Source organism: Excalfactoria chinensis, chromosome 7 (genome assembly GCF_039878825.1).
Source record: "Excalfactoria chinensis isolate bCotChi1 chromosome 7, bCotChi1.hap2, whole genome shotgun sequence".
Lineage (NCBI taxonomy): Eukaryota > Metazoa > Chordata > Aves > Galliformes > Phasianidae > Excalfactoria > Excalfactoria chinensis.
In genome coordinates this window covers 32,568,062-32,594,464 of record NC_092831.1, presented here as the reverse complement: position 1 = coordinate 32,594,464, position 26,403 = coordinate 32,568,062, and the positions used below count along the sequence as shown (strand labels likewise).

The 26,403-nt window shown below is 46.5% G+C and overlaps 3 protein-coding genes across 3 annotated transcripts; 1 reads left to right on the top strand and 2 right to left on the bottom strand.

The window, feature by feature from the left end:
* Positions 1-3,014: 3,014 nt before the first annotated feature.
* On the bottom strand, positions 3,015-7,021 carry HSPE1 (heat shock protein family E (Hsp10) member 1). The gene is made up of 4 exons (XM_072342531.1): positions 6,644-7,021; positions 4,795-4,959; positions 3,943-4,032; positions 3,015-3,373 (listed from the first exon to the last, which is right to left on the bottom strand). Exons 1-4 carry the CDS (start codon positions 7,004-7,006, stop codon positions 3,323-3,325), a joined length of 669 nt encoding a protein of 222 aa, XP_072198632.1. The 5' UTR covers positions 7,007-7,021; the 3' UTR covers positions 3,015-3,322.
* An 84-nt stretch (positions 7,022-7,105) lies between these two features.
* Positions 7,106-16,053, top strand: HSPD1 (heat shock protein family D (Hsp60) member 1). Its single transcript, XM_072342529.1, has 12 exons — positions 7,106-7,243; positions 7,620-7,795; positions 9,813-10,065; positions 10,567-10,649; positions 11,297-11,392; positions 11,662-11,755; positions 12,157-12,325; positions 12,665-12,764; positions 13,668-13,913; positions 14,395-14,569; positions 14,946-15,124; positions 15,209-16,053. The coding sequence occupies exons 2-12, from the start codon at positions 7,622-7,624 to the stop codon at positions 15,359-15,361; spliced, it is 1,722 nt and encodes a 573-aa protein (XP_072198630.1). The 5' UTR covers positions 7,106-7,243; positions 7,620-7,621; the 3' UTR covers positions 15,362-16,053.
* A 798-nt stretch (positions 16,054-16,851) lies between these two features.
* COQ10B (coenzyme Q10B) lies at positions 16,852-24,238 on the bottom strand. The gene is made up of 5 exons (XM_072342530.1): positions 24,029-24,238; positions 21,914-22,060; positions 20,619-20,811; positions 19,941-20,042; positions 16,852-17,973 (listed from the first exon to the last, which is right to left on the bottom strand). Exons 1-5 carry the CDS (start codon positions 24,109-24,111, stop codon positions 17,806-17,808), a joined length of 693 nt encoding a protein of 230 aa, XP_072198631.1. The 5' UTR covers positions 24,112-24,238; the 3' UTR covers positions 16,852-17,805.
* Positions 24,239-26,403: the final 2,165 nt, after the last annotated feature.

Below are 26,403 nucleotides of genomic sequence, written 5' to 3'. Positions count from 1 at the left end.
ATAGTGAAGGGTGTGTGTGTTGTGCTGCCATGTTATCTGCTGGGATCCCACGTTAACTTTTTAGTGAGCCAGCCCCAAAGTAACAGCAGTGCTAACCTTTTCAGTCCCTCATAACTCAGCCTTGTTGTTGCTTTGTTTTGTTTTGTTATTAATCAATTTCAAGGTTCAGCTGGTATCTAAAGCACAGAACAGGGGGGAGAGATGCGATGTTTTCGGTTGTCCCTGACTTCTGTTTCATGGACACATTGCTTCTGAAATGCTGACAGATCTGGCTGAGCAAAGGCACTAATATGAGGAATGTGCACACCCTTCAGTTGGAAACTGGCTCTGTTTTGTGGGGGGAAAAAACAAAGCTTCTGAAGTGTTTCTTAACCAGAATATTTGAATCTGCAAGTCCTTTCTTGTTGCTCCTTGGTATTTACCCCTTTATTACTGGAAGTTTTTAGAAGTGGTGGTTCTTAAAATCTGATCAACAGTAATTCCACATCCAGGTTTTTTACCCGGTCCGTGTTGTTTCATGAGCAAAAAGGGGAATATTGAGCCAAGATCATCCTACCCCTGCACTGTTATGGCCTGAACATTCCTCTCTAGGTCTTTTGCTTAGTGGGGTGCAAAAGCTTCACACTGTTCTTACTGTGGCAGGTAACAGCAGGCATGATGAGAAAAGCCTTCTGAAAGCAGGACTGCTGCTGCCATCGGAACCCTGTCCAGAATGGGAAGAAAAGGAAGTAATCAACATAGATGGGGTCTGCCTTCGTTCTTTGTGCTTCAGACAGATGGAAAGAACTGGATCCTCCCCAAAGAACAGGTAGGGCTGTGTGTGACTTCTTTTTTTGCACGCATTAGGGCTTTGATGGTCTTGAAATCAGTGGAACAAACAGGTCTACATTCTTACAGTGCAAGAACAAGCGCTTGTCACTGATACTGACCTCCACTCTATCACCCAGGGGATATAAAACTTGGTATGTAGCCATGGACTTAAAAAACAGTAATGGCAGCTGTAGTAGGTTACCCTGTCCTTGCTGACAAGGACAGCTTACTGATGCAGGAATAAAACATTCTGTCTATGGACCATCCAACACATGAGCACATCCTCCATTTCATTAGGCTGATAAATGCTTTTTCAGTTTGTTTATTTGTTTTTTGCTTATCCACCTATTTCTTATTCCCATGAAACTTCTGAGGAATATGTGGCATTTGTTTTGGATGTGTTGTGTAAAGACTAGATAGGCCCGAGAAGTATTTTGTTTCATTAGCATCACAGCAAGATGCTGATCTCCTGGGGTTGGAAGCATGATTTGCAGTTTGGGCCTGGAGCAGAGATCTACATTGTGCACTTGGCAACATGGCAGTGCAGGTTCAGTGCAGTCCTGCTGGGTGAAGGCTAGGCTGGCAGGGCAGCCTTGGCCAAGAACTAAGCCAAGTGGTGCAGGTAGTAAAGGTGTATGTGCTACCTCTGTTCCTCAGGGTTGCCTGGTCTCAGATTGCACCACAATGGGTTAGAGCAGCTCTTCAAAAACAAAAGTGATGACTTTGTGAGTGTGGATCCTATACAAATGATCTCTAAAAGACAGTATTTAAATGCTGAAATGTTAGGCTTAAACATTTACCTGTTGGTTGTTTTTTCCTACTGCACCTTTTTTTTATCAAGATATCATCCAGTTTGTGTAAGTTACTTAAGCTGTGGATACGTTAAATATATTTCCGCTCTCAGTATGTGATTACACCAGAATACCTGCCTTATCATACAAGATAAAAGCACACTTGCTGCAGGGGAAGATAATGCTTCTCACCGAGCTTGTGTTTCGTTGTGCAATCAACTGTCCTTTATGATAACCACAGCACGATAACCTCATTTCTGCCCTAACGTGCGCTGCTGTGATTGCTGTAGTCCCACTGCCCCAGGGCAGATTGCAGGTCTGCCTGTTGTGCCAGAGGATTTCTGTTACCTTGTTAGTGCCCACTCCTGCTTAGTGGGAGTTCATTACCACCACCTCAACAGAGCAGCTTTTTGCAAGGTTTGCCTACAGCTCCAAAGCAGGTGGTGACCAGCCAGGGGGAATGGGAGACAATGCAGCCAACTAGGGGGAATGGGAGACAATACAGCCAACTTGTAATGAAACTGCAGAGTGATATTTAACATTGTGTAAGAAGTGGCAACAGGTCACCCCCAGCAAGAAAATACATTGTTTTAGTGTGTGTGGAAGCTGGAGTTCCTCACTGTAGCTACTGAAGCTGATAAAATGCTTTTTATTACGGTCCATTGTGCTTATCTGCAGGCTTACAGTTTATCTAGCAGTGTTGATTTTATAACAGCTTTAATGCAATAAGAACTACTATTTTGATTTTGGTAGCACTGAGTGCTGCACGCATGGGTTTATTTCTCATAAGCCTGCATCAAAGCCTTTTAAGACAGCCTCTGCTCTCAGGCTGCATTACTAGGTCAACACATACCAATTGTGAAAGCATACCTAGGAACAGATCTGTGCTGTGAAGTGCAAATAACCTTGAATCCATTCCCAAGGCAAAAGAGGGCAGTTACAAAGATGCCGACGTGATTGCTTCAGCATGAGTTGAGTAAATATCTTACTGTTTAAGAATGCTACATTAAAGATAAGTGAAGTATAATTAGTGAAAGTGTCAGCTCTCTACTAAGTCGTCAGGGAGGAAGAGAGCTGGCGAGATAAAGCACATTTATTTATCCATTCCTGCATTAAGATCAGCATCAGCCCTGTACCAAACATCTTGTCATCTACTGCTAGCTATTGCTGGAAATGAAGTAAAAAAGGATCTGTTACTTCAGATCAAGTTTGAGGTGGGACAAAGCTACTGTCTCCTTCATCACTGCCTCTGTGCAATAACCGCTTTCAGTCTGTCGTGCAACACCAGACTAATTGTCACTGAAGTATTGCTATTTCCTCAACTCAAATAGTTTTCCCAGAGATGATTTAAGGACATGACAGGAGTGATACTCAGTTTCACAGAGCAGTAGCAGAAACTGAGACAGAAGCAGCAAGGTTTTAGAAATTTATTGTAAAGGCCTTTACAGTTTCAGTACACAGATAAGGGTATAAAATGATGTTCTTTGGAATACTTAAGGCTGGATGGTGGTCATCTGCACGTCACTCTGAGTGGAACTCAAGCAAGAGCAACCCATTTCTGACTGTACATACTTTTTATTTCTGTTCCATCATTACAGTGAGATCACAAGTTACTTCAGAGACTCGATGCCTGCTTATTATAAAATAAAGGACGTTATTTACACGATGAAAGAAAGCATTTCAGAATCTTAGTGGAATGGATGACGGATACTGCACCAACTTCAGTCCAGGTATTTTCCAAGGATGTCACCATCTCTAAACAAGTAGTAGTCCTGCAAGTATAAGAAATAATAGCGTCAAAACTCCTTTTATCAGCTGTTTTGCAGATACCATCTGGTTCTGAAGGCTGCCACACATCATAAAGTACCAAACCGGGAGTGAGCTGACCACAGCTCCTTCTACGTATTAGACTTTTTGTGAACATGTTTGTTTACCAGAAAACACAGCTTGGGATTGCTATGCAGTGAGTCATTTTAGTAGCAGAAGTGCCAGTACTGTAAGAAGGCAATTCTGTCAGCTTGCCCCATCACAAGTAAGGATGTCCTGGTAGTTTCAAAGCCCATTAGTCTTCTGTCTACTGCTTGCCTGGCAGATGGAGGCACTTGGGTTTGACCTTTGCTGGGTGGACAGATGTTTCTGTGGTTACTTTAAGTAAGAGTGGAATTAATAAGTACTACAGAGTCGTAAACGTGGCTTGATTTAGCTGCTCCCACTTGAATACCAACAACTGCATTTATTGAATGCTGCTAATCCCACTAAGTATTACATACCATATTCACTGCTAACTGTGTGACATTATAGAATCCAAATCAATTTACATTCACAAAACAGTAGAACATACCTTATCTTCTAGCACAATCTTGGTACCACCGTATTCTGGTAGCAAAACTTTTTCACCAACTTTGACACTCACTGGATGAATCTCACCATCCTGAAAGAAAGGAAACACCCCTGACTTTACTCCAGTTCAATGGAAAGGTAATGGCACGATTGCTCCATACTGCAAACAAGTCAAATAATGGTACCACTTTGCAATATCCTGCTTTGAAAAGCAGACACAGAGACAAAAAGAAAGCCCATGATATCTTTGGAGAGACTTGCAGGCAAAGTCTGAGTCAACACACTCAAGTTAAACGTTAACCTGCTTTCTACCATCGGGACTAACTGGCCACTATTTAAATAAGGGAAAGATCCTCCAATAGTGATGCCGCTAACCACGGGCATTTTAAGAAGGTGAAAAGACATTAAAAGGTCTCCTTCAGGATCTTAGGAGTATTCAACAGTCAAAGCTTAAGCAAGCTCAACTGGCATTTATTTCTGCCAAGTCCTGATTTTTTTCTTGTACATTAAGCCCAGTCCTTATGGGCAATGATTTTTTGGACAAGACAGCAAACACCACGCTCAGAACAACAAAGAAAAGCACATAACCATTCATTGTTTAAGGATGCTTATACATAACTGGTTTCAAAATGCAAGTATCCTCCATTTTGCAGATGTTCAAAGGAAGACTGGAATTCAAGGCCGGAGCCAGGCAGGGGAACTGAAGCCTTCTACCTCTACTTTGAACCTGCACTTTCACCTTCAATCATCCCCTCTCAGTGTTTGTGATACATCATTCAACTTGCTCTGCAGCCATCCCTTTCCTGCTACCACTTTCCAGCTGCCCAAGCTGATGCTTCAATCAGACGCTTACCTTCCCTCTGGCTCCCGATCCAACTGCTACCACTGTTGCTTGCAGCACTTTCCCTTGAGCTTTTTCTGGAATCATGATGCCTCCTTTGGTTACAGTTTCTGCTGCACACCGTTCAACCAGAACGCGATCAAACAGGGGAAGGAACTTCCGAAATGCTTTTCCTGCCTGTGAAGGGGCACAATGTTGAAGGAGAAACAGATGAACAGAAGTGCATCTAAATAAAGAAAACCCACAGCTAAGTGTGTGTGAGAGAACAAGAAGAAAGTCGAGCGCTTATTTCCATAGAAGCAAAATAAACCACCTCTGATTGCATCGCCGAGCTGTGCTATGACTGCTTTAAGCTCTTCAGAAGCAGCTGGCTCCCAAGCTGCTCACACTGGGCACTCTGTGCCCTTAAGGCAAAGCTCCTCGCTCCAGCGGAGGGAATGAGCCGCCAGCAGGTGGAGCCCCACGCGGCTGCAAGTTCCGCAGGCGTTTAATCCTAAACCGTTACTTAGTACCGCTCACTGAGAACAGCTTGTCGATCACAGACAGAACTTAGTCGAGACTGAGGACGGCTGCGTTTTCATTCATTGTAGCGGAGTGTTTTATAGTAACTAACTGCGAGTCTAGGCCTGTAGCTCATGTCTGTCTTTTTCAGGCAATTTCAAGGCATGGCGTTTCAGGTGATGTAAGAGAGCTAATCGAGTCTGAAGTCCAAATGAAGACTGCTGTTACTTGGAATGGAAGCAGCTCCCACATGGGAGATGAAGGCAAGCACAGCACCCCGCCAAGCAGGGGCAGGAAAAGGAATTTGCCCCAGTGTAGGAGGAAAGCTGTGGAGCCTTGCTGAGTCACATGGAGACAGTGTGGAGCAAGGCAGGTACCCTGGGCTCACCGAAACGGCTGGAAGCAGCCTGGCCGCTGTGCACCCCCCACTGACACTGATCAGCACACGAGCTTTAAGGCTAGGGGGAAACGGAGTGGTAGGCAATGTATGAGAGATGCAGCCCCCATCAAAACTGCTCTTACTAGTATGATGAAATACACGGAAATGACTGAACCGGGATGATGTTTATTCTAAGAAAATACCAGTGCTGATCTCTTTTTGTTCCCGGAAACCAAACGTTCTGTTTAATTGAAATCAGTAAGTAGACTTCAGAACGCAGGCACTGTGGGTCTAAGCTGCAGGGAGCACGGTCTCCTTCTGCCTGCTCTGGTGGGTGGCAGCACTGCACGCAGCAGGGGGGTTGAAATTAGATGGTCATCACGGTCCTTTTCAATGCTGGCCATTTTACAATCCCTAACTTGATAAGGATCGTGAGATAGTGGCGCAGGTACAAGGGCAGCTCTGCACAGCAGGCCGGGATGGCAGCAGCCTGCACAGCCGAGCACAACACCGGGAGCTCCGCTTTCCCTCTGCAGTCACACCGCGGTCCGTGCGGGAGCTGAGCGCTGCGGGCACAGCACGGGAAGGGCCCGAAGCTCCTGCGGCCACCCACTGCAGCCCCCACAAGGACTGGGTGACCTTGCAGCGCTCCGGGCCGCCCCGAGCCCCGCTCCCAGCTGCAAGCCGTGCTAACCGGGCGTCTACACGGCGCTACGGCAGGACGCCGACGAAGGGATCACCGGCTCTATCCGTGGCTGCCTGCGGCCCCACCGCCCGCGATCACCCTCCGGCAGCTCCAAGTAACACCGGCGGCGCACGGCGGCGCGCTCCCGACGCCCCCCCCGATCGGGGCCTACTCGCCGTGCGGACGGGCGGGCCGCAGCAGCGGGCCCAGCCCCGCTCAGGAAGCACGGCCGCTAACACGGGGCCGCGGCCGAGCGCGTTCCCGGCTGCCCGGCCGCTCCCGGGCGCGGCACTCACCATGTCGGCTCCGCTCCGCTCCCGCGCCGAGTGACCGCGCCGCTGCTCGCGCACGTGAGAAAGGTCACGGCGTGCGCATGCGCACCCGCCGACCCCCTCTCCTCGCCCTGCCCCCGGGCGGCGCTCCGCCCCCAGCCGTGCCCGCTCGGTTCCCAACGGCTGTTTCTGCCCGCCGTCCCGGTGCGGAGCGTTCGCGGGCTGCCCCGCTGCGGGCCGTGCCGCCCTAATGGCGATTCGGTGCCCGGCCGGGACCGGGGTCGGGCGGCCACCCGGAAGTGAAGTCAGCTCACCTCTGACCCGGGGCGAGCATGGCCATTCCAGAAGGTTCTGGAATTGGCGAGCCCCGGAACCTGGATGACTCATGCTCGGCGCGTCCCGCGCGTGCGCAGAGCGCTCCGTACACCCGCATCCTTTCTCCCTCAGCGGGCGGACCGAGAGGCCATGCAGGTTCCGGGGCCCGGCCGCGCCGCTCCCCGCATGTGTGCGTGCCCTGTGGGGGGCGGGGCCGCGTCAGCGAGTGAGTGCCGCGCGCTTCCCGCCCCGCCGAGCAGAACTGCGCGCCGCGCGCTCCGACCGGACGGCGCCTCCCGTGACCCGCAGGTGAGCCGCGCCCACGGCGGCCCGCTTCCTCACTGCCCGCTTCCTCACTGCCCGCTTCCTCACTGCCACCGCCACGGCCGCCACGGGAGCGCCGTGAGGCCGAGCTCTGGTCGCACGCGTTATGCGTGGGTTCGGTGCACGCGTGCGGCCCGGCGTGCCGGGCGAGCCCCGTTAAGACTCCTCTCGGTCCCGGGGCGATGCCGTCGCGGCGCGGTGTGTGGCGGCTGCGGGCGGCAGGGGGCGGCCGGCTGTGACCTTGCGGCGCGCGTCCTGCCGGGAAGGGCCGTGCGGACATGTGGCCGCCCAGCGCGGCCTGCGGGCCGACCCCGCGCTGCTAACGCTGTACGGAAGCTTAACGTGGCCTTGAACCTTGCAGACATGCTCCGTTTGCCCGCCGTGCTCCGCCGGATCAGGCCGGTATCCAGAGCGCTCGCCCCGCACCTGACGCGGGCCTACGCCAAGGATGTGAAATTCGGAGCGGACGCCCGAGCCCTCATGCTGCAGGGAGTGGATCTGCTGGCAGATGCCGTAGCCGTCACCATGGGGCCGAAGGTAACGGCGAGACGTGCCGATGTTGCGTGCGTGCTTTAAAACGGGGCTGGTAGGAAACGGTTTATGCGTGGAGTCCCGTTAGTTGCACGTGGAAATGGGTGATAGAGCCGCAGGGACAAGGGCAGGCTGCGGGCGGCCATGTTGCCATCCATCAGCTCTGTGGGCACAAAGGACGGGCCTGTGAGGGGCGCCCTGCCTGCCTTCCTGCACTAAGGAGGTCAAGGGGGCGACCGCGTGTTGGCTCCAGTCGCTGTTCCTAACGTGGTAGATAAATAACCCTTTGCAAAGGGAATGGTTGCATTAGCACCTATTTATTACTATAGGTCCAAATTACAGCTTTGTGTCCTTTCATCTCCCAGCAGTAGCAAAGTGGAAGCGTTCAGGGCGTAACGCTGAGCTTTCAGCCAGCTCTGAAATGCTGCAACCTTCAAAATGAGATGCTGTGTTCTGCACAGTCATACAGCACAGAACAGGGCTCTTGATAAACGAATGGATGCCATTTTTCTTCACATCTGTAGCAACGTCTGATCCAAATCGGCTACAGATAGTGATTTCTCTGTGATTTCAGACTTGATTGTTACTTACTGCTATCTGCTCATCTTTTCAAGGCTGCTTGGTATCTATTAAATTATTTATCCTGTGCACGTTTTGGAGCTTCACTTACTCAAAGTGCCGTGTTAAGGTTGAGGAGCAGTGATGTCAGCAATCTCTGGCTGCTTTCCATAAGAACAGTTCTCAATAAGAATGAGGCTGCAGTGTCATCAGCTGATTTAACGCTTGGTTTGGGTTTAGGCTACACTGTGAATGCCTGCGCTTGGCTTTAATGTGCTGGTTAAAGGGCACATCCTGATGCAACTTACTGCAACCTTATGGAATTCTTGTTCACTTGCACTCAGTGCATCTGCTGTTCTCCAGGTATAAGTAGATTTTACTTTGTTACTCGTAACTACCAAACCCGTTTGGAATAAAGCCTGTTCAAAACCAGGAATGAAATGGAGCAAACCAAAGAGGGAAGGAAGGACTTCTTTGGATTTAGTAGCAGTGTAGGTTGAATGAAGTAGCGCTAAAAGCTTGTGTTAAATATTAACTTGATGTAATTGTTCTACAGCACAGAATGAGCCATATACCGGCTCTCTCACGTGCTCAGAGCTGGTAACTGAAGCTTTACATTTCTTTTCTGCAGTTCCTAGGGCTAGTTGTATTTCAAGAGCCACGTAGCCTCTTGCACGGCAGCACTGCATAGTTGTAAGATTGAGGCAGACGTGAGTGGGCAGGGAACACAGTGCACCACAGTGGTAGCATGCTGTATCCGAGTCCTTGGATAGCTGGGCTTGCAAGCCAGGCTCTGCTCAGAGCTGAAGCCATGTTGGCACGCAGCCACAGCAGTGTGAGCACTGAGCTGGGCCTGATGGGCCAGCTGAGGGGACTTGTGCTGGCAGTGACAGCAGTGAGGTGGGTGTTTGGTCTCCCTTCCCCAGCTCCAAGTACTCCAGCTGTCACCACAGCTGAAGAGGTTCAGGGCAGCAGTGCTAGGGAGGTGGTTGCTTCGTTTCTGCTGTCTCCAGCTGAAATTCTGGAATGTGATTGATTGGGGCAGCTATTCAAGCTGGGTACCTCTGTTAGAGGATACATTTGCCCTGTATTCCTTGAATGGTCCTTAATTTTTCTTACCAGTGTTGTAGTGTAATTAGGATAGTCCAGCTTTTTGGTTAAAGCAAGTGCCACCAGCTTTAGAGAAATTAGTGCAACACATGAACACAATTGCACTGAGGGTTTTCTGTTCCTCATACACGTGGTTAATAAGATCTGTAACTTTTCTCTGTTGCAATTGCGCAAAGAATCGAGCTCCCTATGACTGTGTTTCAATCATAGGCTTATTATTGTGATTTGAGGGAAGTGCTAACCACATTTTGAAGCATGATACTTGACAAAGGATTTTCATCTGCGGTGGAGCTGTCACCCTGACGTGCTGTGGGTTATCTGCCTCTCATTTAATGTTTGTTGTTTGTCACCCTAGGGAAGAACAGTTATTATTGAGCAAAGCTGGGGGAGTCCCAAAGTGACAAAGGATGGTGTGACAGTGGCAAAGGCAATTGACTTAAAAGACAAATACAAAAATATCGGAGCCAAATTAGTTCAAGATGTTGCCAATAATACAAATGAAGAGGCGGGAGATGGTACTACTACTGCAACGGTACTTGCACGGGCTATTGCCAAAGAAGGCTTTGAGAAGATCAGCAAAGGAGCTAATCCAGTGGAAATCAGGAGGGGTAATTTCTTCATCTATGTTTGTAATATTTGATTGCTAGCTTTTCGCTTTGCATACGCCAAATCTGTTTGGCTTCCTCAATAAGATGCTTTTTGTTGTAGAGTCAGATAAAACTTAAGGTGTATTCAAAATGTTCTTGCTATTGCTGTGATACATTGAGTGCATCTTTCTTTCCTCTAAACAGCCTACAAAACAGAAAAATGCTTAGTATGATATAGGCAAACTCATAAATAGCATTTCAATTTGTACCTGGTTAGCATACAGATTTGCTGGAGTCATATCAGTTACTTTTGATGGTGACTGAAGGTGTGTCAAGCCAGCTTAAAAACCAGGATTACTAGGTGTAAAGATGACTTTGCAGAGCTAGAACTGCCCATCACTTGTTTCTGAACCTGCCTTTCTGTAGCATGGGCTTCTTAGGTTTGAAACCTCTTGGTGGTGGCTTTTTTCCTGTGCTATATGCCTTGTTTTGTTCACTAACAAGTATTCCATTTGTCTCTAGGGGTGATGCTCGCAGTTGATGCTATCACAGCTGAACTGAAGAAGCTGTCTAAACCAGTTACAACTCCAGAAGAAATTGCACAGGTAAAAAAGAAACAAACAAAACCAAACACATAATTTGACTTAAAAAAGTTCTCTGAACTCAGGTTTGGTGGTAGGTTGTGGATGCACGACAGCTGAGTATTTGTCTTTACGTGTTGGGGTTTGGAATGTATCGCATGGAATGATGTCCATGGTAACCCATTCATGAGTTATTTGAAATGCCCACTATTCTGTCTTCAGGTAAACATTGGTTCAGAAGTGGGCAGGTTTTTTCATCAGGATTGTTTTCAAAAAGTAGCTGTAAAACATTAATGTGATTATTTGGAACCAAAAATGGGTATTGGTGAGTTTGGTGATGGCAGACTTACAGGAGCGTTTGTAACACATCAGCTGTGGGAGGTTCAGGTTGAGGCTGATGCCCTGCTGGTTGTCCTGCTGCAGGCGTGTTGGGCTTTGTGGCTCGTTTCCTCTTGTGGATGCAGATTCAGCTGTGTGTGCTGCATGAACCCAGTGTGTGGGATATAGCCCACGGCTCCAGCTGCTACAAAGCCACTAGCCATTGTATCCATTGTATTGCTTTGGCATGGATGTGCTACTGTCCGTTGTTCTAAGTGGTGGTTTTGTTGGTTTATAGTAAGGAAACAAATGATGAATACTGAGAAATGAGTTGAAGCATTTTGCTTTTTCAGGTTGCCACGATATCAGCGAATGGAGATCAGGAAATTGGCACTATAATTTCTGATGCCATGAAAAAGGTTGGACGGAAAGGTGTAATCACTGTTAAGGTGAGAGCTGCCAGCATATGGACCAAGAGCAGTATATCTGCATTTCCAAGTTAAGGTTGCCATTTGTGGCATGTGATGGAGATGCTCACATACAGTAGTACCCTCCACAACCCTTCTGTTCCCATCCCATTTAGATCAGGGTTGCATCAGTCATTCTTAGCATTGTTTTCCTTTGAGAGAAAGTACCTGAAGCAGATGTGGTGCAGAGTTTTTTGTGCTGTGATAATCTTGTGACCAGATCTCTGATAACACTTTCTGTATCTAAACAGGATGGAAAAACTCTAAATGATGAATTAGAAATCATTGAAGGTATGAAGTTTGATCGAGGCTACATATCTCCGTATTTTATTAACACAGCCAAAGGTGAGTTAACAGAACTACGTGTCAGGTACCTTAATGGCTCCGCTGATGTTAAAATGGTATGTCTTAAACAGGCTGTTACACTGCTTGGCATGGCAATAGGATGTTGGGGTCCTTCCCCTGTCAGAAACACGGCCAAAGCTTGAAAGCTGTTTTCCCTTTTTATACTTCTCTAAGTGTGAACAGTGTCTGTGCCACCATTCAGCCAGCACTGCAGAACTGAATGTCTTAGAGGGACAGCACTGGGATTTTTGAGTGTGTGGTTCATTATTTGTTATGGGCTTTTTGTTTGTTGTGAAGTTAAAAAATATAATAGTAGTTCTCAGGCTGCTCAGTAAGCTTTAGAGAAGGCTGGATATGCTTTCCTAATGAGACTGCTCAGACAATGCATATTGCTTCTGCAGGGCAGAAATGTGAATTCCAGGATGCTTACGTTTTAATCAGTGAAAAGAAGATTTCCAGTGTACAGTCCATAGTTCCGGCTCTTGAAATTGCCAACAGTCACCGCAAACCTTTGGTCATTATTGCTGAAGACGTTGATGGAGAAGCCCTCAGCACTCTGGTCTTGAACAGGTAAGGTTTAAAATTCATGCTTTGACGGCATTGGATCAGCAAATACTGCTCTTTTTTTTCCCCCCTTGCATTTTCATCCTTCTGAAGGAATAGACAGGAAAGCATGTATTTGAATTTTCCCAGTGCTAAGAAGCAACGGCTCTTACACACAACCATGGCTGATATTGCTTGGGCTGAATTTCCATGGTTTCCTCAGCTACTTGTGTGAGCAACAGCAGCTCAGTGTATAAAGGTCCCTGTTAGCTTGACTGTTAGATTTGTTCTGAAATACAGTTCATAGCAATGAGGTTTGTTCTGTGAGCACATTGGGAATACTGCTCTCTCAATTATGTTCTTCAGGCTCAAGGTTGGTCTCCAAGTTGTTGCTGTAAAAGCACCGGGTTTTGGTGACAACAGGAAAAACCAGCTCAAGGATATGGCAATTGCTACAGGTGGTGCTGTAAGTAATGACATTTTAATTGGCTTCTTCCTTTAAGAAACACCAGTGTTATTTAGGGAGGTGAATGGTTTGGCTTTAGGTCTGTACTTTCTATTTGCTGTATTGCAAGCTGTTTCTTGTTCTTCCAAAAGGGTAATGGTAACCAATGCTTGAACAAGAACAAATATGGTGGCACTTGCTGTGTCTTACAGCTCTGGCCAGCTTTGAGTAACAGGTTGCTGTAACTGGCTGAAGTTACACACACAGTTTCCTTGCAGGATTTGGGCTCTTTGAGGAGAAATATCCAGAATAGTTCTGGAGGAAAAAGAGCCAAGTATGCTTGCTTTCTTATGACTTGAATTAAGATGAATGGGATTGTTCTGAAGGTTAAGAATAGACTGGATAATTTAGTTACTTCTACCTTACAAAAATGTTTAATCTTGCTAGCTCAGTTCTAGAGTAGTTGATGTGCTTGTTACTCTCGGTTTATAGTAATAATCATGCTTCAGAATCATAGCATGATACTGGGATTCAAAGCTGGTTATTGAAACGTATGTTGAAACCTAATGAAAGATGAAATACCAGAACCAACAAACTCCTCTACAGTTACTTTATTGCCACTGTTCCTAACGTATGGAAGTACATGGATGAACCTGTACACAGTTTCCAGTCACGTTTAATTAATGTGTTAAATTAGTCAGTCATGAACTGAAGGCTTGTAGTTCCCTGTTCAGTGAGAGCTGATTGGTGCAATACCTTCATGCCTAGTCTGGAAGGAGAAGGGAGGAGCTTCTTTGCACTTAGATGCAAGTAGTGTGGTGGTTGTGTGCCATTTGGCTGCTGTACGTGTGACCCTCAATCTGTAAATGATGATTTCATACATGGAAAAGCTGTGAATTCCAACTCTGCTTGTTGTGTGTTCAGGTGTTTGGAGAGGAGGGTCTGAGCCTAAATGTAGAAGATATTCAGCCTCATGACTTTGGGAAAGTCGGAGAAGTCATTGTGACCAAAGATGACACCATGCTTCTAAAGGGGAAGGGTGAGAAGGCTCAGATTGAAAAACGCATTCAAGAAATCATTGAACAGCTAGAAGTTACCACAAGTGAATATGAAAAAGAGAAACTGAATGAACGACTGGCCAAACTATCTGACGGAGTCGCAGTATTGAAGGTGAGAAATTAAACTTCTTAGCACTAAAACTTAGAATAAACTAATTTTTCACATCCATCGTTGACTAATATCTTCTTTAGTCATTTCCCAAGGCAGGAAATGGCACATAGATAATCATGGAGTTACTTCTAGAACCAGCAGCATAGCATTGCAGCTGCTCTGTGACTTGGGAGGTCGTTGGGTTCCCCTGTGGAGCAGCTCTGTAGGGTTCTTAGGGGTGCGGATGTTGCCAGGACGCAGGAGGGCAGTGGGCAGCTTGTACTTGGAATGGCAGAGTAACTCAGGAAGAGTGGTGGTACCAGCCATTCATTGCTGATGTGAGTTATTGTTTGCTTGTCTCATAACCAGATAAGCAGTGTTGGGGTTAATACAGTGCTAGACCTTGGCATGAAGAGCTGTTTATTTCTGTGGCAGCAGTCCCATGGTAGGCTTACATACCTGGGCTTCTCATTACAGACTTTGACGTATGGCTTGCTTGTAGGTTGGCGGCACGAGTGATGTTGAAGTAAATGAGAAGAAGGACAGAGTTACGGATGCCCTGAATGCAACCCGTGCTGCTGTAGAGGAAGGCATTGTTCCAGGTGGTGGATGTGCTTTGCTTCGCTGCATTCCAGCATTAGATGCTTTAAAACCAGCCAATGAAGATCAGAAAATTGGTAAGTACCTCACTTAAATGTCTGTGTGGATGTGCTGAGGATACGCTTCATTTTTGTCCCGAGGCTTCACAGGATTAAATAGATTGATTTCAGTGAATATTTAGTTACTTGAACATCAGATCACTTTGGTGTGGCAATGCCATTGTAGCACATCAAGCGGAGGATGGTTTTGTACAGTGTTCCACAAACACCTGCTGCTATAACAATATTCTTGAGTACTTTTTGGACAGATTTCAGCAAGTTCCCCCCATGCACCCTCTGAACTAAGAAAAACAGATAAACTTCTTGCTCTGCTGGTTTAGTTTTCTCTTTTTGTATTAATCTCCAGCACTTGAATATAAGACTTGGTAACAGGAATGAATCCGTTTTCTTTCAGGCATTGAGATCATAAAGAGAACACTGAGAATTCCAGCAATGACTATTGCAAAGAATGCAGGTGTTGAAGGATCTTTAATAGTTGAGAAAATACTGCAGAGTCCTTCAGAAGTCGGCTATGACGCAATGCTTGGGGACTTTGTAAATATGGTAGAAAAAGGAATCATAGACCCAACAAAGGTAACCAAATCCAGCCTTAGCTTTCTTACCTCCCTCCGCTCGTGATGCTGAGTGGGCACTGAGTTCTTTCTTTCCTGTCCCCAGGTTGTGAGAACGGCTCTGATGGATGCTGCAGGAGTCGCTTCTCTCTTATCGACGGCGGAAGCAGTAGTGACTGAAGTTCCCAAAGAGGAAAAAGAGCCAGCAATGGGAGGAATGGGTGGGATGGGCGGAGGAATGGGAGGTGGCATGTTCTAATTCCCGGGCTATCAATGCATCATGAACTGTGCTGTTTAAGACTGACAGTTCTGACTTAAAGAAACAAACCCTCAGATGTCAGTGGGAGAGGATGGATAGTGACTGAAGTGAGGCTGGTGTTGAAAAGAATCACTGTAACCATCAGTTACTGGATTTCATTTAACACACGTGTAATTGTTTACAGTCATTGTCCATGCCTACAGATAATTTATTTTGTATTTTTTGAATAAAGACATTTGTACATTCCTGATAACTGAGTGCAAGATCCATCTACCGAGGTTCTGATTTCAACTTAAGTAAAGCACTTGCTATTCCGTTTCAGAATCTATTGGTGCTTGCCAGAACTAGGAAGAGCTTGGAAGCCACTGTGCGTAAGACTAGACAACTGTGTACAAAGTAGACAAATACACTCTTATGTGACCTTCATGTAATAAAACAAACTGCGCGAGAGTATCCATATGTATCACCTTATTGCTCTGTACACGAAGCCGTAGTTCTGGGATCAGCCTGATAGCCCACTTCAAGATTTACTAGAAATGTGACACTTAAGCCTACGGGGCGTTTCTCTCCAGGAAGCATTCCTTGTCTAGAATGTTCCGCAGAAATAGAAGTGACATTAACTCTGGTAAGAAATATCGCAGCTGAACTGGCAGACAGTTCTTTTGACATATTAAACAATGCTATGAAAATAAGGCACGTGCATTGACTTTATTTTGCCTTTTCCTCATTGCTTGTTTTACATGCTGAAACAGACAACTTCTCAGTGCTATGGGAGGAGGGAGAATGCCCTGAGGGTACGAAACAGGTAAGTTTCCTTTGCTAAGAACTGAGTAACTTCAATAGTATTCCTGCTCAAGTGCAGTATGTAGTTGCCTCCTTGGCTTGGGTGTGGTGTTGTGCGCACGAGGTGAAGTTTGCCCTTAAAGCTGGCTTTGTATGCCACCCACTGCTCATTTCTTTAACCCAGCGCAGCTGGTAACACTGCTGGATGGTGTCTTTCCGTTCTGCTTCCCACCTCCCGTTTTCTAGATCCTTGGAAGCGTGATGTTCATAAACCCTTCATTTTGCCTTCCATGGTTTCAAAGCCTAAATTCCTTTATAGCTCCCCAGGTGCTTGAAAACTGACCTCTTAATCCAGCTGTCACTTTCCCCAGCTGCCCACTGCTACTAAGAACTGCCTTTCATAGAGGTGCGACGTTTCAGTCTTTCTGAAGTGTGAAAAGATGCCCAAAGTCTGTCCTGCAATGTGTGTTCCCTGCATTATGGGGTATCTTGCCACCTATTTTGTTATCACGTGGATTGCAGAGGCTTTGGGTGCCCTGACTGACCTCGGCAGGGATATGTACTTGACCTGAAACTTCATCTAGTTTAGGTTGTGAAGTTCTGTTAGTTGACAAAGTGCATCAACAGGATATGAAATGGTTCTAACCTATACACGTTACTTTAGAGACTCAAAGGAGTACTGATGTATTGATGCAAGGAAGAGAATTAGTGAAGACAGGTTTAATCAAGACAGCCAGTGCTGCTTCACTGCACTGACAAGTAGAAGGCACTACAGTACTGAGATGAGTAATATTTTGCTCTACACTGAGTCATTAACTAGTTGGCTTTGGGTGCCTTTACACTGCTAAGGGGAGGACAGCCCGTTCCCTCATTCTAGAGGACAAAACTGCAGCAGAGAAGGGAGCGTAGAGCTCTCACTGTGAAATAACATAACTGAGAACTGTTTGCATGAGGCCAGGTATACACAGTATGACCTCATTATAATGCCAAACAGTGGCAAGTTGAGATTATCCAACAATATAGTGCCTGAAGCCCAGTGAGCAAAGACAGCGGGTCTAAGCTGGAACTGCTGCACTTTGTGTTACATCTGCCTCTAAAAACTCAGTGGTAAGGCTGCTTTATATTTTTTTCTATAGCAGTTTCTGGTCAGAATTCAACAGCAACTGGAGGCACCTGACAGCCCTGTCAGCCCTTGGGATCAGAAGCACCAAGCAGTCGATGCTGGACAAGTGTTCTGTACTCCCCGAAGCCATCATGTCAGAATTTCCCTTTAACTCAGCCAGAGCTGAGCGAGTTCATGCTGGTAAGTAACATTCACACTACTAACAACTAAAACTTGAGTTAATATATTACAGTGCTGGAAAGATGTAGGCTTGGATGAGGCAGAAAAAATGATGACAGAAAGTTTGACAGGCCACTGAATGGTAGCCTGAGTTACCCTGTGTTACATACATACCAACTGCCTGGTAACACTCTGAATTGCACTTGATAGCAGCTTGAATAGAATATGTACGTTCAGCTGAACGTGTGTGTGTTTTGTACAGTAGAAAATGACACCCAAAGCTCACATGAAAGAGGTGCCCCAAAAGGAGCATGATAGCGCTTGTACAAATGGTGTGTACAAAAAGTGTTTGTGGTAGAGGGTGGTGGTGTTTCCCCTGTTACGTCTGATGAACTTCATGAAACATGAGTTCCCGAGGTATGCTTGTTTCAGGGCCGTGCAGCTTGGATGCTCTTCTTTCAAAGGCAGCAACCATCTGCTTTACCACTTCATCAAAGAACAGTGTAGCGAGTTGCGAGTGTAGAAGTGAACGAAATTCAAAAGAAATCTGTTAAAAAGAAAGAAGATATTTTTTGTCCCCTTGTGGTAAAATGCCATTAGAAGTAACTTAGAAATCATCAGCCAGCCTTCAGACATGCTTCTTGCTGTGCTACCCCCAGTCCGGTTCAAGAACATTCCCCTATTGGTTCTATCTCTAAGGTCCCTTCCAGCTCTCACGATACTGTGATACTGTGATACAGCTTCCAGAAATGACTACAAAGCTGTCAGGAAAAGAAACAGATTGCCCTCTTGCATTTAAAGGACCCCACAAACCTGCATGTTTTCTGGGTTGTGATTTAAGTCTTTTGTCCTACCTGAGAAATCAGCAAATAGAATTCTAAGTAAAGCAAATATGTATTCTCTTAAATGGCTTATGAGTAATGCATATGAACTGTAGAAATAGCAATGTGGAAGCAGTTTAACTATGGGGACTGTAGGGCAGGCATAGCTTCATTTGCATTTGTTTGACCTCAAGCAGCAGTAAAATTAATGTGCCTTCTGAAGAGCTGAGAGGCCTCAGAGCACGCAGAGCTCTGCAAAGCAGGGATCAGGAGTGTTGCAGCATGTTCAAGACCAATGTAAGAACTTTGAGGTATGGTATTTATTTGTGAAGCCTGCAGATGGCAACCTGTTGTGCTTAAATCCATCTAGCAAGTCACTTAGGAGCTGAAACACCCCAAAATATTACGTCATTACAATCTGGCATACATACAGTGTACCATCAGACTAGCAGAACACTGCCATAGGCTGGGGGTGCCAGCGTAAGCAAAACTCAAAGCTTTCTAAGGGCAGCTGGCACTCTTGAAATGAGTCTTTTCCCTCAGTTATGCAGCATGTCTTGAGACGTTTGTTGTGAGATGTTTATCATCACCATTTGCTTAGGCCCGGAGGCACAGCCCGTTGGAATTGGGCAAGGGTTAGAATGCTCAAGTGCTTTAGTGAGGCAACCTGCTGCTCACCTGGCTGTATTTGCTTGTTACCTCCAACGACATGAGCAACATCAAGTATTAACAGCGCTTCTTCAAGAAGATGAAATTGGCCATTTTAGGCCCAGATCCGACCCTAACTGAAATTCTCAACCAAGTATCAAAACGTGGCTTTGATGGGGGGGAAAAAAGCTTCCTACACAAACCCAGTACTTAAGAAACAGGGTTTATAGAATTGCTTAACTCAGGTTTTCTCAAGTTAATTACAAGTCAGTAGCAGGAACTGGCACTTATTAACCTGGAGAAATTCCAATGCCGTGAGCAAATAACACAAACGTGGTTAGGAAATGCCGTGAGAAATAACTATTCAAGTGCCTATAGGTTAATTTTTGATGTGTTGAAGTGCAGTACAGCAATAAGATGGAAGTTACTAACCCAAGAAAGTTATATCCCACTTTATATATACTTTAAAAGCTCTTTTATTTCCAGAAGAGATCTTTTAAAGCAGTGTCCCAGTATAGGCCAGCAGCATCAGGCCATTCGTATGACAGCCTAAAATAGAAGGGCAGCATTTCTCCAAAGAACTGTGCAGCAGAACTGCAGGTGGAGCAGGACTTAAAATACATGAAATTGTAAAGCTTATAGTTGGGAAATGAAGCTGGCCAAACTTGTAGGCCAAACAGGACAGACGGGAGAATATCTGCTTTCTGATAACAAGAGTACTTGGGTTGTGAACTAATCAAAGGAAATAGCCAAGTCCATGAATATTGTCCTTATTTCTCCCTCTGTATTTGCTTATCTAAAACTGTAGCATGCAGAGAATGTTAAGGTGAGAGATACCAGTCCCTGGGCTGTTTCACTGCGCGTGGACATCTCACAGACAGCTGCTGTCTCTAGAAAACCACACAGCAGTTTCCACACTCAGTTTCAGTGTGGGTGTGCGAGAATGCAGAGGGAAAATAGGACCACATAGTCTTTCTTAAATGGAACCAGAGAGTATTTTGATGCCCTATTTCTAGTATGTGGAAGTTTCAGTTACCATACTTACTGCAAAATCCAATGTACACGTCCTTGGATAAGCAGGGATACCTGGGCTGAAGCGCCATACTGTTTCCAAGTGATTAAATAGCTTTCCATCAGTGCAGGATGCCTACAAGAAAGTTTGAAAAGCCAAGCTGCAGTCAGGCAGGGAGGGACAAATGAGCGTTACTGAAGCGTGCATTCATTGTGCTGGGCTGTGAGGGTCACAGCACAGTTGAAAACTGTTCTCAATAGTGCAGCCAGTGAGAGATCCCATTTGCACTGTGTCACACAGCAACATAACTGAAACCTCTGTAGGGTAAGGGAAGGATTTTTGTGTTGAAATTGTCCAATTCCTGTCCCCCCTGCACTTATGAAACCCATTTCTGTTTTGAGCAGTGTCCCGTAAGAGAAAACCTAGGGAAGAACAGTAGAATAAGATGTCCAAAGATCTATCTTGAATAGTAACCAACTGCTGTCATTCCAAAGGATGATCAAAATTGCCACGTACAGGGACAGGCGGTTGGTCTGGATCTGGTTTGGGCTGTTCCTAACAGAGCTCAAACTGTGAGGTAGACAAGCAGTTTGGAAGATCCTAACCTGATTTAAATCTGTTGTTAAGGACAAGCACCGGTTTTGTACCAATGCTGGGAAGTCTTAACACGTGAGTTACGGAAAGCAATAACTAAGAAAAAGAATAAGTTACCTTAACTAAGTGTGGTCTCACCAGGGTAACAACCGATGTGTATCGTTCTAACACAGGAGGGAAGCCTATTTCTAGCTGTGCTTTGCAGTACCCGGAGCGCTTCGATAACACATCTGACTTTTTACACCAAGGCACAAACAGCTTGTAGTTCTCCACAACAGCAACAACTTCATACATTTCCTGCATAGAATAACTGGAATGAAAATAAGAATGTTACAGTTACGTGGTCTTTTTACTGTGAGCTCTGTATTAATATCTTGGAACCTTTCATTTACAGCACAGGCAGTTGTGAAGGTGATACCAGAAAACACTGCTGTTCCTTCTGAAAACTAAACATGCAGCTCTGCCAGCCAAAGGTGTAAAGTGGTGAAAGCCTTTGCACAAGGAAGCAAAACACCACAGGGCATCCAGCTGGGAGGTTAGTGACCACTGGGCTTATTTCCCACTACTTGCTGCAGTGCTGGGGAAGCGTGCTTGGATTTCAACTAGAAAAGCAGTTCTTTGCAGCACGGTGTGTCGTCATTCAGGTAGATGTGATGTTTCAAAGAGCTGTGGCAGAACTGAGGGCCTGTGTTTTAGAAGGTTTACATGGAGCAACGCTGCGTTCCTTACTTAGCTCCTAAAACAAGCCGATTAACTAATACACCCACTGGAAAAACAGTAGTGCTGGACAAAGGCTCCTTGTAAACAACTACCCACAGTCTGTGGCAGCCCAAGAATTACTAAATAAGTGAATGTTAAGTATCATCAGACACGTTAAACCTAATGAACCAATTATACTATTGGAGACTGGGAACGGATCCCAATCTCATTAAGCTGATGAGAAATTTTCCACGAGCAAACAAGGATTCCAAAGTCTTTTTCTGTGTTTCTTAATCCCACAATCATCTTCCTTCTTTCCAAAAGAGATCAAAATCTCGACTGAGAAGTGCCACAGAATCTAAGTGTAACGTGGCACATATTTGCAATTCAGGGGGAAAAAAAGCAGCTTTAATACCTTTTGGTATACCCCCATTTTGCCAGATTAGCGATGTATGCTTCCCCCTCGGGGCTGTTTTTGTTTCATGGCAGAATAAGAAGGTTTTGTGGTATACCAAGGGTGGTAATCTGGGCTCCTTGGGTTTTGGTACTGTATTTCAGACTTGAACAGCCCCATATCTACAAGTTGTGGATGTCAGAACTTGTTTCTAGCCTCCAGCTGGGCACGGTCTCATGGCCATGAATCCTCAGGGATGCTCAGCCTTGGGGTTTCCATCAATCACAGCAAACACGGGTTTTCAAGTTTCTATACGTACCCTATGATTCTCCTTTCAGAGTATTCTTTTCTTTTATTTACTAGAGGTGCAGCAATGTTGAAGAAGCTCCTTGAGAAGGTGTGGCTCAGCACAGGCACTTGTAAAGGAGAAATCCCGGTCATCAGAATACCACAAGAAGCCAAGTGCCTGCAACAGTGAAAATGCTTTTAGATGCGGGTCTTTCCAGCAACGCAGATCCCAACAGGTGAGCTGGCTGCTCCACAAGGTTCCACAAAGGGTCCGGTTCACACGGAGAAACAAAAGGCCTGTAGCAGTTTGCGGTCTGTTTAAAACATGAGCTGGGTTTGGTGGGTTTTTTTCCCTTTAGTAGAAACTAAAAATAGCTCCCAGTCACGAGACAAGAAGCTGGCAGAGTAAAATAACAAAGGCCCCCATTAAACACCGGTGTTGTGGCAGCCTGAGTTCTTGTACGAGACTCTGTGCACTCGCGTTTGCAGAGTTTAACTTTTTATTAGCAAAATCAAGGCATGCCCTGCAGTATTTTCCCCTTTTGGGTCAGGCAGAGTTTGCAAGTGCAGTTACAGCAACGCTCCCTCTGCTGCTTTCCTTCTCTTAAAAGGAAGCTTGTGTTTTGGAAGTGCTTTCAGAAACTGCACTGCATTCCCAGCACCGTGGATGCTCTGCTTTCAGATCCCATCTCAGTTTTATGCTTGTGAGCACCCACACTACAGCCTAACAAGCACTCACTGTAGTTAAGAGGTCTCTTATGCTCAAGTACCGCTGTTTCTGGATCGAGCCAGTTCAGATGTAAAACGTTAACTCAAAAGTTAGGGGGTTTGGGGCACCAGGGAGTTCAAAACGTCACTGTTTGCTGCCAGCAGTTCTGTGTACGTAAGCTGAAGCCCAACCAAGGTCTTTTTCTGTCTCATTAAACAATCAGGGCTGTACACACAGTCGAAAACCGAACCAACCTTCCATGCTTAGTAAAAGACTCGATCATTGTTTCTTGAACACAGTGAGCAGTGATGGATGCAGTTTATTTCCTAACCACCAAAGCAGTTCAGCAAATTACCAATTTGAAATAGTTGAAATGATGATGAAGGTGTTCTTTTAAAGCCAACCTAACTTTCAATTGGAAACACATGCAGAAATAACACTGGAGTGACCACACTAGTCTGTATGGACTCAAAGGAAGGAAAACAATAAACTGGTTTTGAGTTTAGAGGGAAATAAATGCCCCCATGGGCTCGTTAGAAATGATCTGCACGGACTTGTGTAGAAAATAAAGGAGCAGCTGTGAGATGAAGGAAGGTGATTGACACCACAGCCTGTAATCAGCGCAGCGGGAAAGAGACAACGTAAGGTCCAACAGCAGCACAGTGGTGAAATGAAGAGACCAAGCCTACTTTCAAAGCCTACTTTCAAAGCCTTTCACCAGCAAGCTGTGCATACCTCTGGAATTGTAAGTCAAGGGATGGACACAGTCTGTTTTTTTCCACTTCAAACTAGATAGAACCATTAAGGAAAGCTGTGGCGCCAGTAACCCTGCAGCTTCAATTAGACACACGGGAAGAGCTCACAGCTTTGGACCAGACCTCGTTCTGAAGCACTAATTTGAGGTCTTGTCTTGCTCTGGAGCTGCTCACAGCACGCAGTCCCAGCCAGCTGGTAGCTGCCTTCCAGCGGTTGGTTTGTTACTGTTGAGCTGTGCCAGTGCACTGTCTCGTACAACGTTATCTGCACGTGTTTCAGCACAAGGCTGAAAAACACTCTGCGAATCCTTGTGTAGCTGCTGTAAGATAACATCCTCTAGCTACGCTGCCTTTCAAGGAAGGAGGGGTTATGAGAAGTTATAATGTTAACTAAACTGTTGAGGCTACGTGTTTCTTGAGGGAATGGATGCTACCAAAGCGTGCAGGGCTGGCTTGGCCTCAGCCCGGAGCAGCTAACTTGTAAAGGAAAGCACACAAGTGCGAGCTGCAACGAGCAGTCGGGTGTTTCTATGAGCCTGGCGGCGGCCCCCCGAAGCAAAACCAAGTCCCTCCCCGGCGGAAAAGGAGCCCCAGCGTCCTCAACTCACGGAGCTCCCTCACCGAGACGGCCGCCCTCGCTCGCCCGCCGCTCCCCGGGACAGGCCCGGCCCCGCCCGCCTACCTGACAGCGACCGCTCTGGGCGGCGGCACGGCGGCGAGCCCCGCTGTCAGCGCCCTGCCGAGCGCCCGCCCGCTGCGCGCCATCCCGGTCTCCGCTCCTCGCCTCCTGCCGCCCGCCCGGCGTTGCCCCACGGTCGGACCGGCCCGGCCCCGCCCGGCCGCCTATCGGAGCGCGGGGGCCGGCGGCGCGGTCACGGGACGGTGGCGGAGCGGAGGGCGGGCCCGGGCCGAGCGGCACCTTCCCGGATTGGCCCGGCGGAGGGAGCGGCTGTATCCGCGCTGCTGACAGCACGGAGAGCCCCGCCGTGCGGACGGCCGCGTGACGGGCGGTGCTACTCGTTAGGTCTGATAGAGCTGAAACTCGTGTGTCCCCGCTTGTAACCCCAGAGCGTTGTTTGCTACGCATCTACCGAAGGAATAAGCGATGTTATTTATGTCTTCTTACAGCTCGTCATTTAAATAGCTTCCTTCACCAACGCTGCTTATCACCACCTCACAACTTGGCCGTGGGCAGCCTCTCTTTGCTCTGTGGTGACATCTCTGCTGCCCAGCAAACAACGACTCAAATTCAGAACAACTATAACTTGAACAGAAGTTATAAAGCTGTTTTATGTTCAACTACTTGAACGTGTGGAAATGAGAAGCAGCTGTTGGCAATGTCTGACTCCATGCACATGCCCTGTTCAGAAGTCTCTTCATTTCAGCATCTGTGGCTCTGGTTAAAACATCCATTATTCAACGAGAACAGCTCTTACAGCTTGGCTGATGTCTACTGTTTGCCAATAGGTTTGCATTAACTAACTTGGATAGGAAGAGTGGGTTTAATTAGTATTGAACACGCCTGAGTCATCATGTGGGACCATAGCAACTTATCTTTATGTTTTCTTCTAAACACTCTTTTTTGTAATGCCACGTCATAAGAAAAGGTTCAGATTAAACTCTGGTTACGACATTTATACAACTTTAAGCCATTTACGAATAATCAGGGTCTTTTTAATAGAACAGAGAGAGTAAACCCAGCAGCACCGCAGCGCTGAGGCCTCAAGCCTGGCTTCTCTCGAGACACGTCTACCAAAGGGTTCTCCAATCCTGCAGTGCTGTGGATAGGCGATGGGTATTACCTATTTTCTGCCTTGTTTTTCCCAGCTGAGCTGTTTGGGAAATGAGCAAATAGGGAAAGTGGGTAAAAGGCAACGTGTCCTCCAGGCCTGTGCCTGCCCAGCAGCAGCAGGGCCCTGCATTGCCGTCACTGCCCTGAGCTAAGGGCACAGCCAGTGCTGCCAACATTTGGACCATGCCCTTAACTTTATCACCTTTGTCATCCAGATTGTTTGGTTTTTTTTCCCCCTCGTTGGCTTCTCAGTAAGGAAATAGATACGTTAATCTTGATGTCAGAAGCAAAGCTGGAACTGGAAGAGATTTGTATTTTTTCCTTACGATGTGAGAAACTTGATTTCAGTCTATATGGAGCTGAAACATACCCACTTTTGATACATTTCTACTCTGAGTCAATACTTTTTGCCTTTAATAGATACAGAAATGTCAGGAAACAGGTGACGGCAAACAAAGCATAGCACAGATCCAGGGTAAACCAGGGCAGGGAGTGAACCAGTGGCAATGGCACAATCAGATGGGTAAATCAAGGACAGGTGATGTGACTGGGCACTGCTTTTGGTGACAGTACCAGCTACTGATAGCGTAGGCTGGCCACGACATTAGACCTGAATCCGTTAATTAAAGCAAGTTGTACTTTAGGATCGCAACCCTTGAGCTCGGTTCTGTTTAGTAACAGTGGGCACGTAATCCTGCTGCCCATAAAGGAAGCTGGAAGTCAGGCTGAAGAAACAAGTTACTGCAGATTGATCTTCTGGTGAACCCAAGCATGTGACAGTTACTTAAAATAGTTGCAGGCATTAAATTCCTGTAGTAGGGAATTACTGTGTGCCTTGACCTTATCCTCGCATGTCTCTCAACAGCTCGGTATATATCTCTGTTCCACAGCCTACGAACGCGTCTTTCTATGAGTGCAGGATGTGAGTTTGATAATACTAAAGAGCGGATCCTCTGTCCTTTCACGTGAATCTCTTAAGTATATTTCAGCTCCTGCAGTGGCACCACGCTGCTATGGATACTTGTTTACTATCAACCCCTGGCTATCAGTGCTCTGGCTACATGGAGCTCCTATGCTCGATTTCAGCTTCCAACATGAGTACGTGTACATGCTTTATTCTGCTCTGCAGCAACTTGTGCGAACAAAGCCCAAGCAATGAGGCCAATAGCAGCGCGGCTCAGGACCTCCGCCATCTTGCGGCGATGCCCTGTAGCACGCAGTGCTCAAGCCGCATCCCGACCCTTCCGCCTCGCCGCACCACTATT

Excerpts from the sequence above, each read along its gene's own strand:
- HSPD1 (XM_072342529.1), top strand. The coding sequence starts at position 7,622 with ATGCTCCGTTTGCCCGCCGTGCTCCGCCGGATCAGGCCGGTATCCAGA. Across the intron at positions 14,570-14,945 it reads CAATGAAGATCAGAAAATTG|GCATTGAGATCATAAAGAGA; the intron begins GTAAGTACCTCA and ends GTTTTCTTTCAG. Across the intron at positions 15,125-15,208 it reads GAATCATAGACCCAACAAAG|GTTGTGAGAACGGCTCTGAT; the intron begins GTAACCAAATCC and ends TCCTGTCCCCAG.
- COQ10B (XM_072342530.1), bottom strand. The coding sequence starts at position 24,111 with ATGGCGCGCAGCGGGCGGGCGCTCGGCAGGGCGCTGACAGCGGGGCTC. Across the intron at positions 22,061-24,028 it reads CCCAGAGCGGTCGCTGTCAG|GCACTTGGCTTCTTGTGGTA; the intron begins GTAGGCGGGCGG and ends TCACTGTTGCAG. Across the intron at positions 20,043-20,618 it reads TGAGACCACACTTAGTTAAG|GCATCCTGCACTGATGGAAA; the intron begins GTAACTTATTCT and ends ACTTTCTTGTAG.
- HSPE1 (XM_072342531.1), bottom strand. The coding sequence starts at position 7,006 with ATGAGTCATCCAGGTTCCGGGGCTCGCCAATTCCAGAACCTTCTGGAA. Across the intron at positions 4,960-6,643 it reads AGCGGAGCGGAGCCGACATG|GCAGGAAAAGCATTTCGGAA; the intron begins GTGAGTGCCGCG and ends GCCCCTTCACAG. Across the intron at positions 4,033-4,794 it reads GATCGGGAGCCAGAGGGAAG|GATGGTGAGATTCATCCAGT; the intron begins GTAAGCGTCTGA and ends CCTTTCTTTCAG.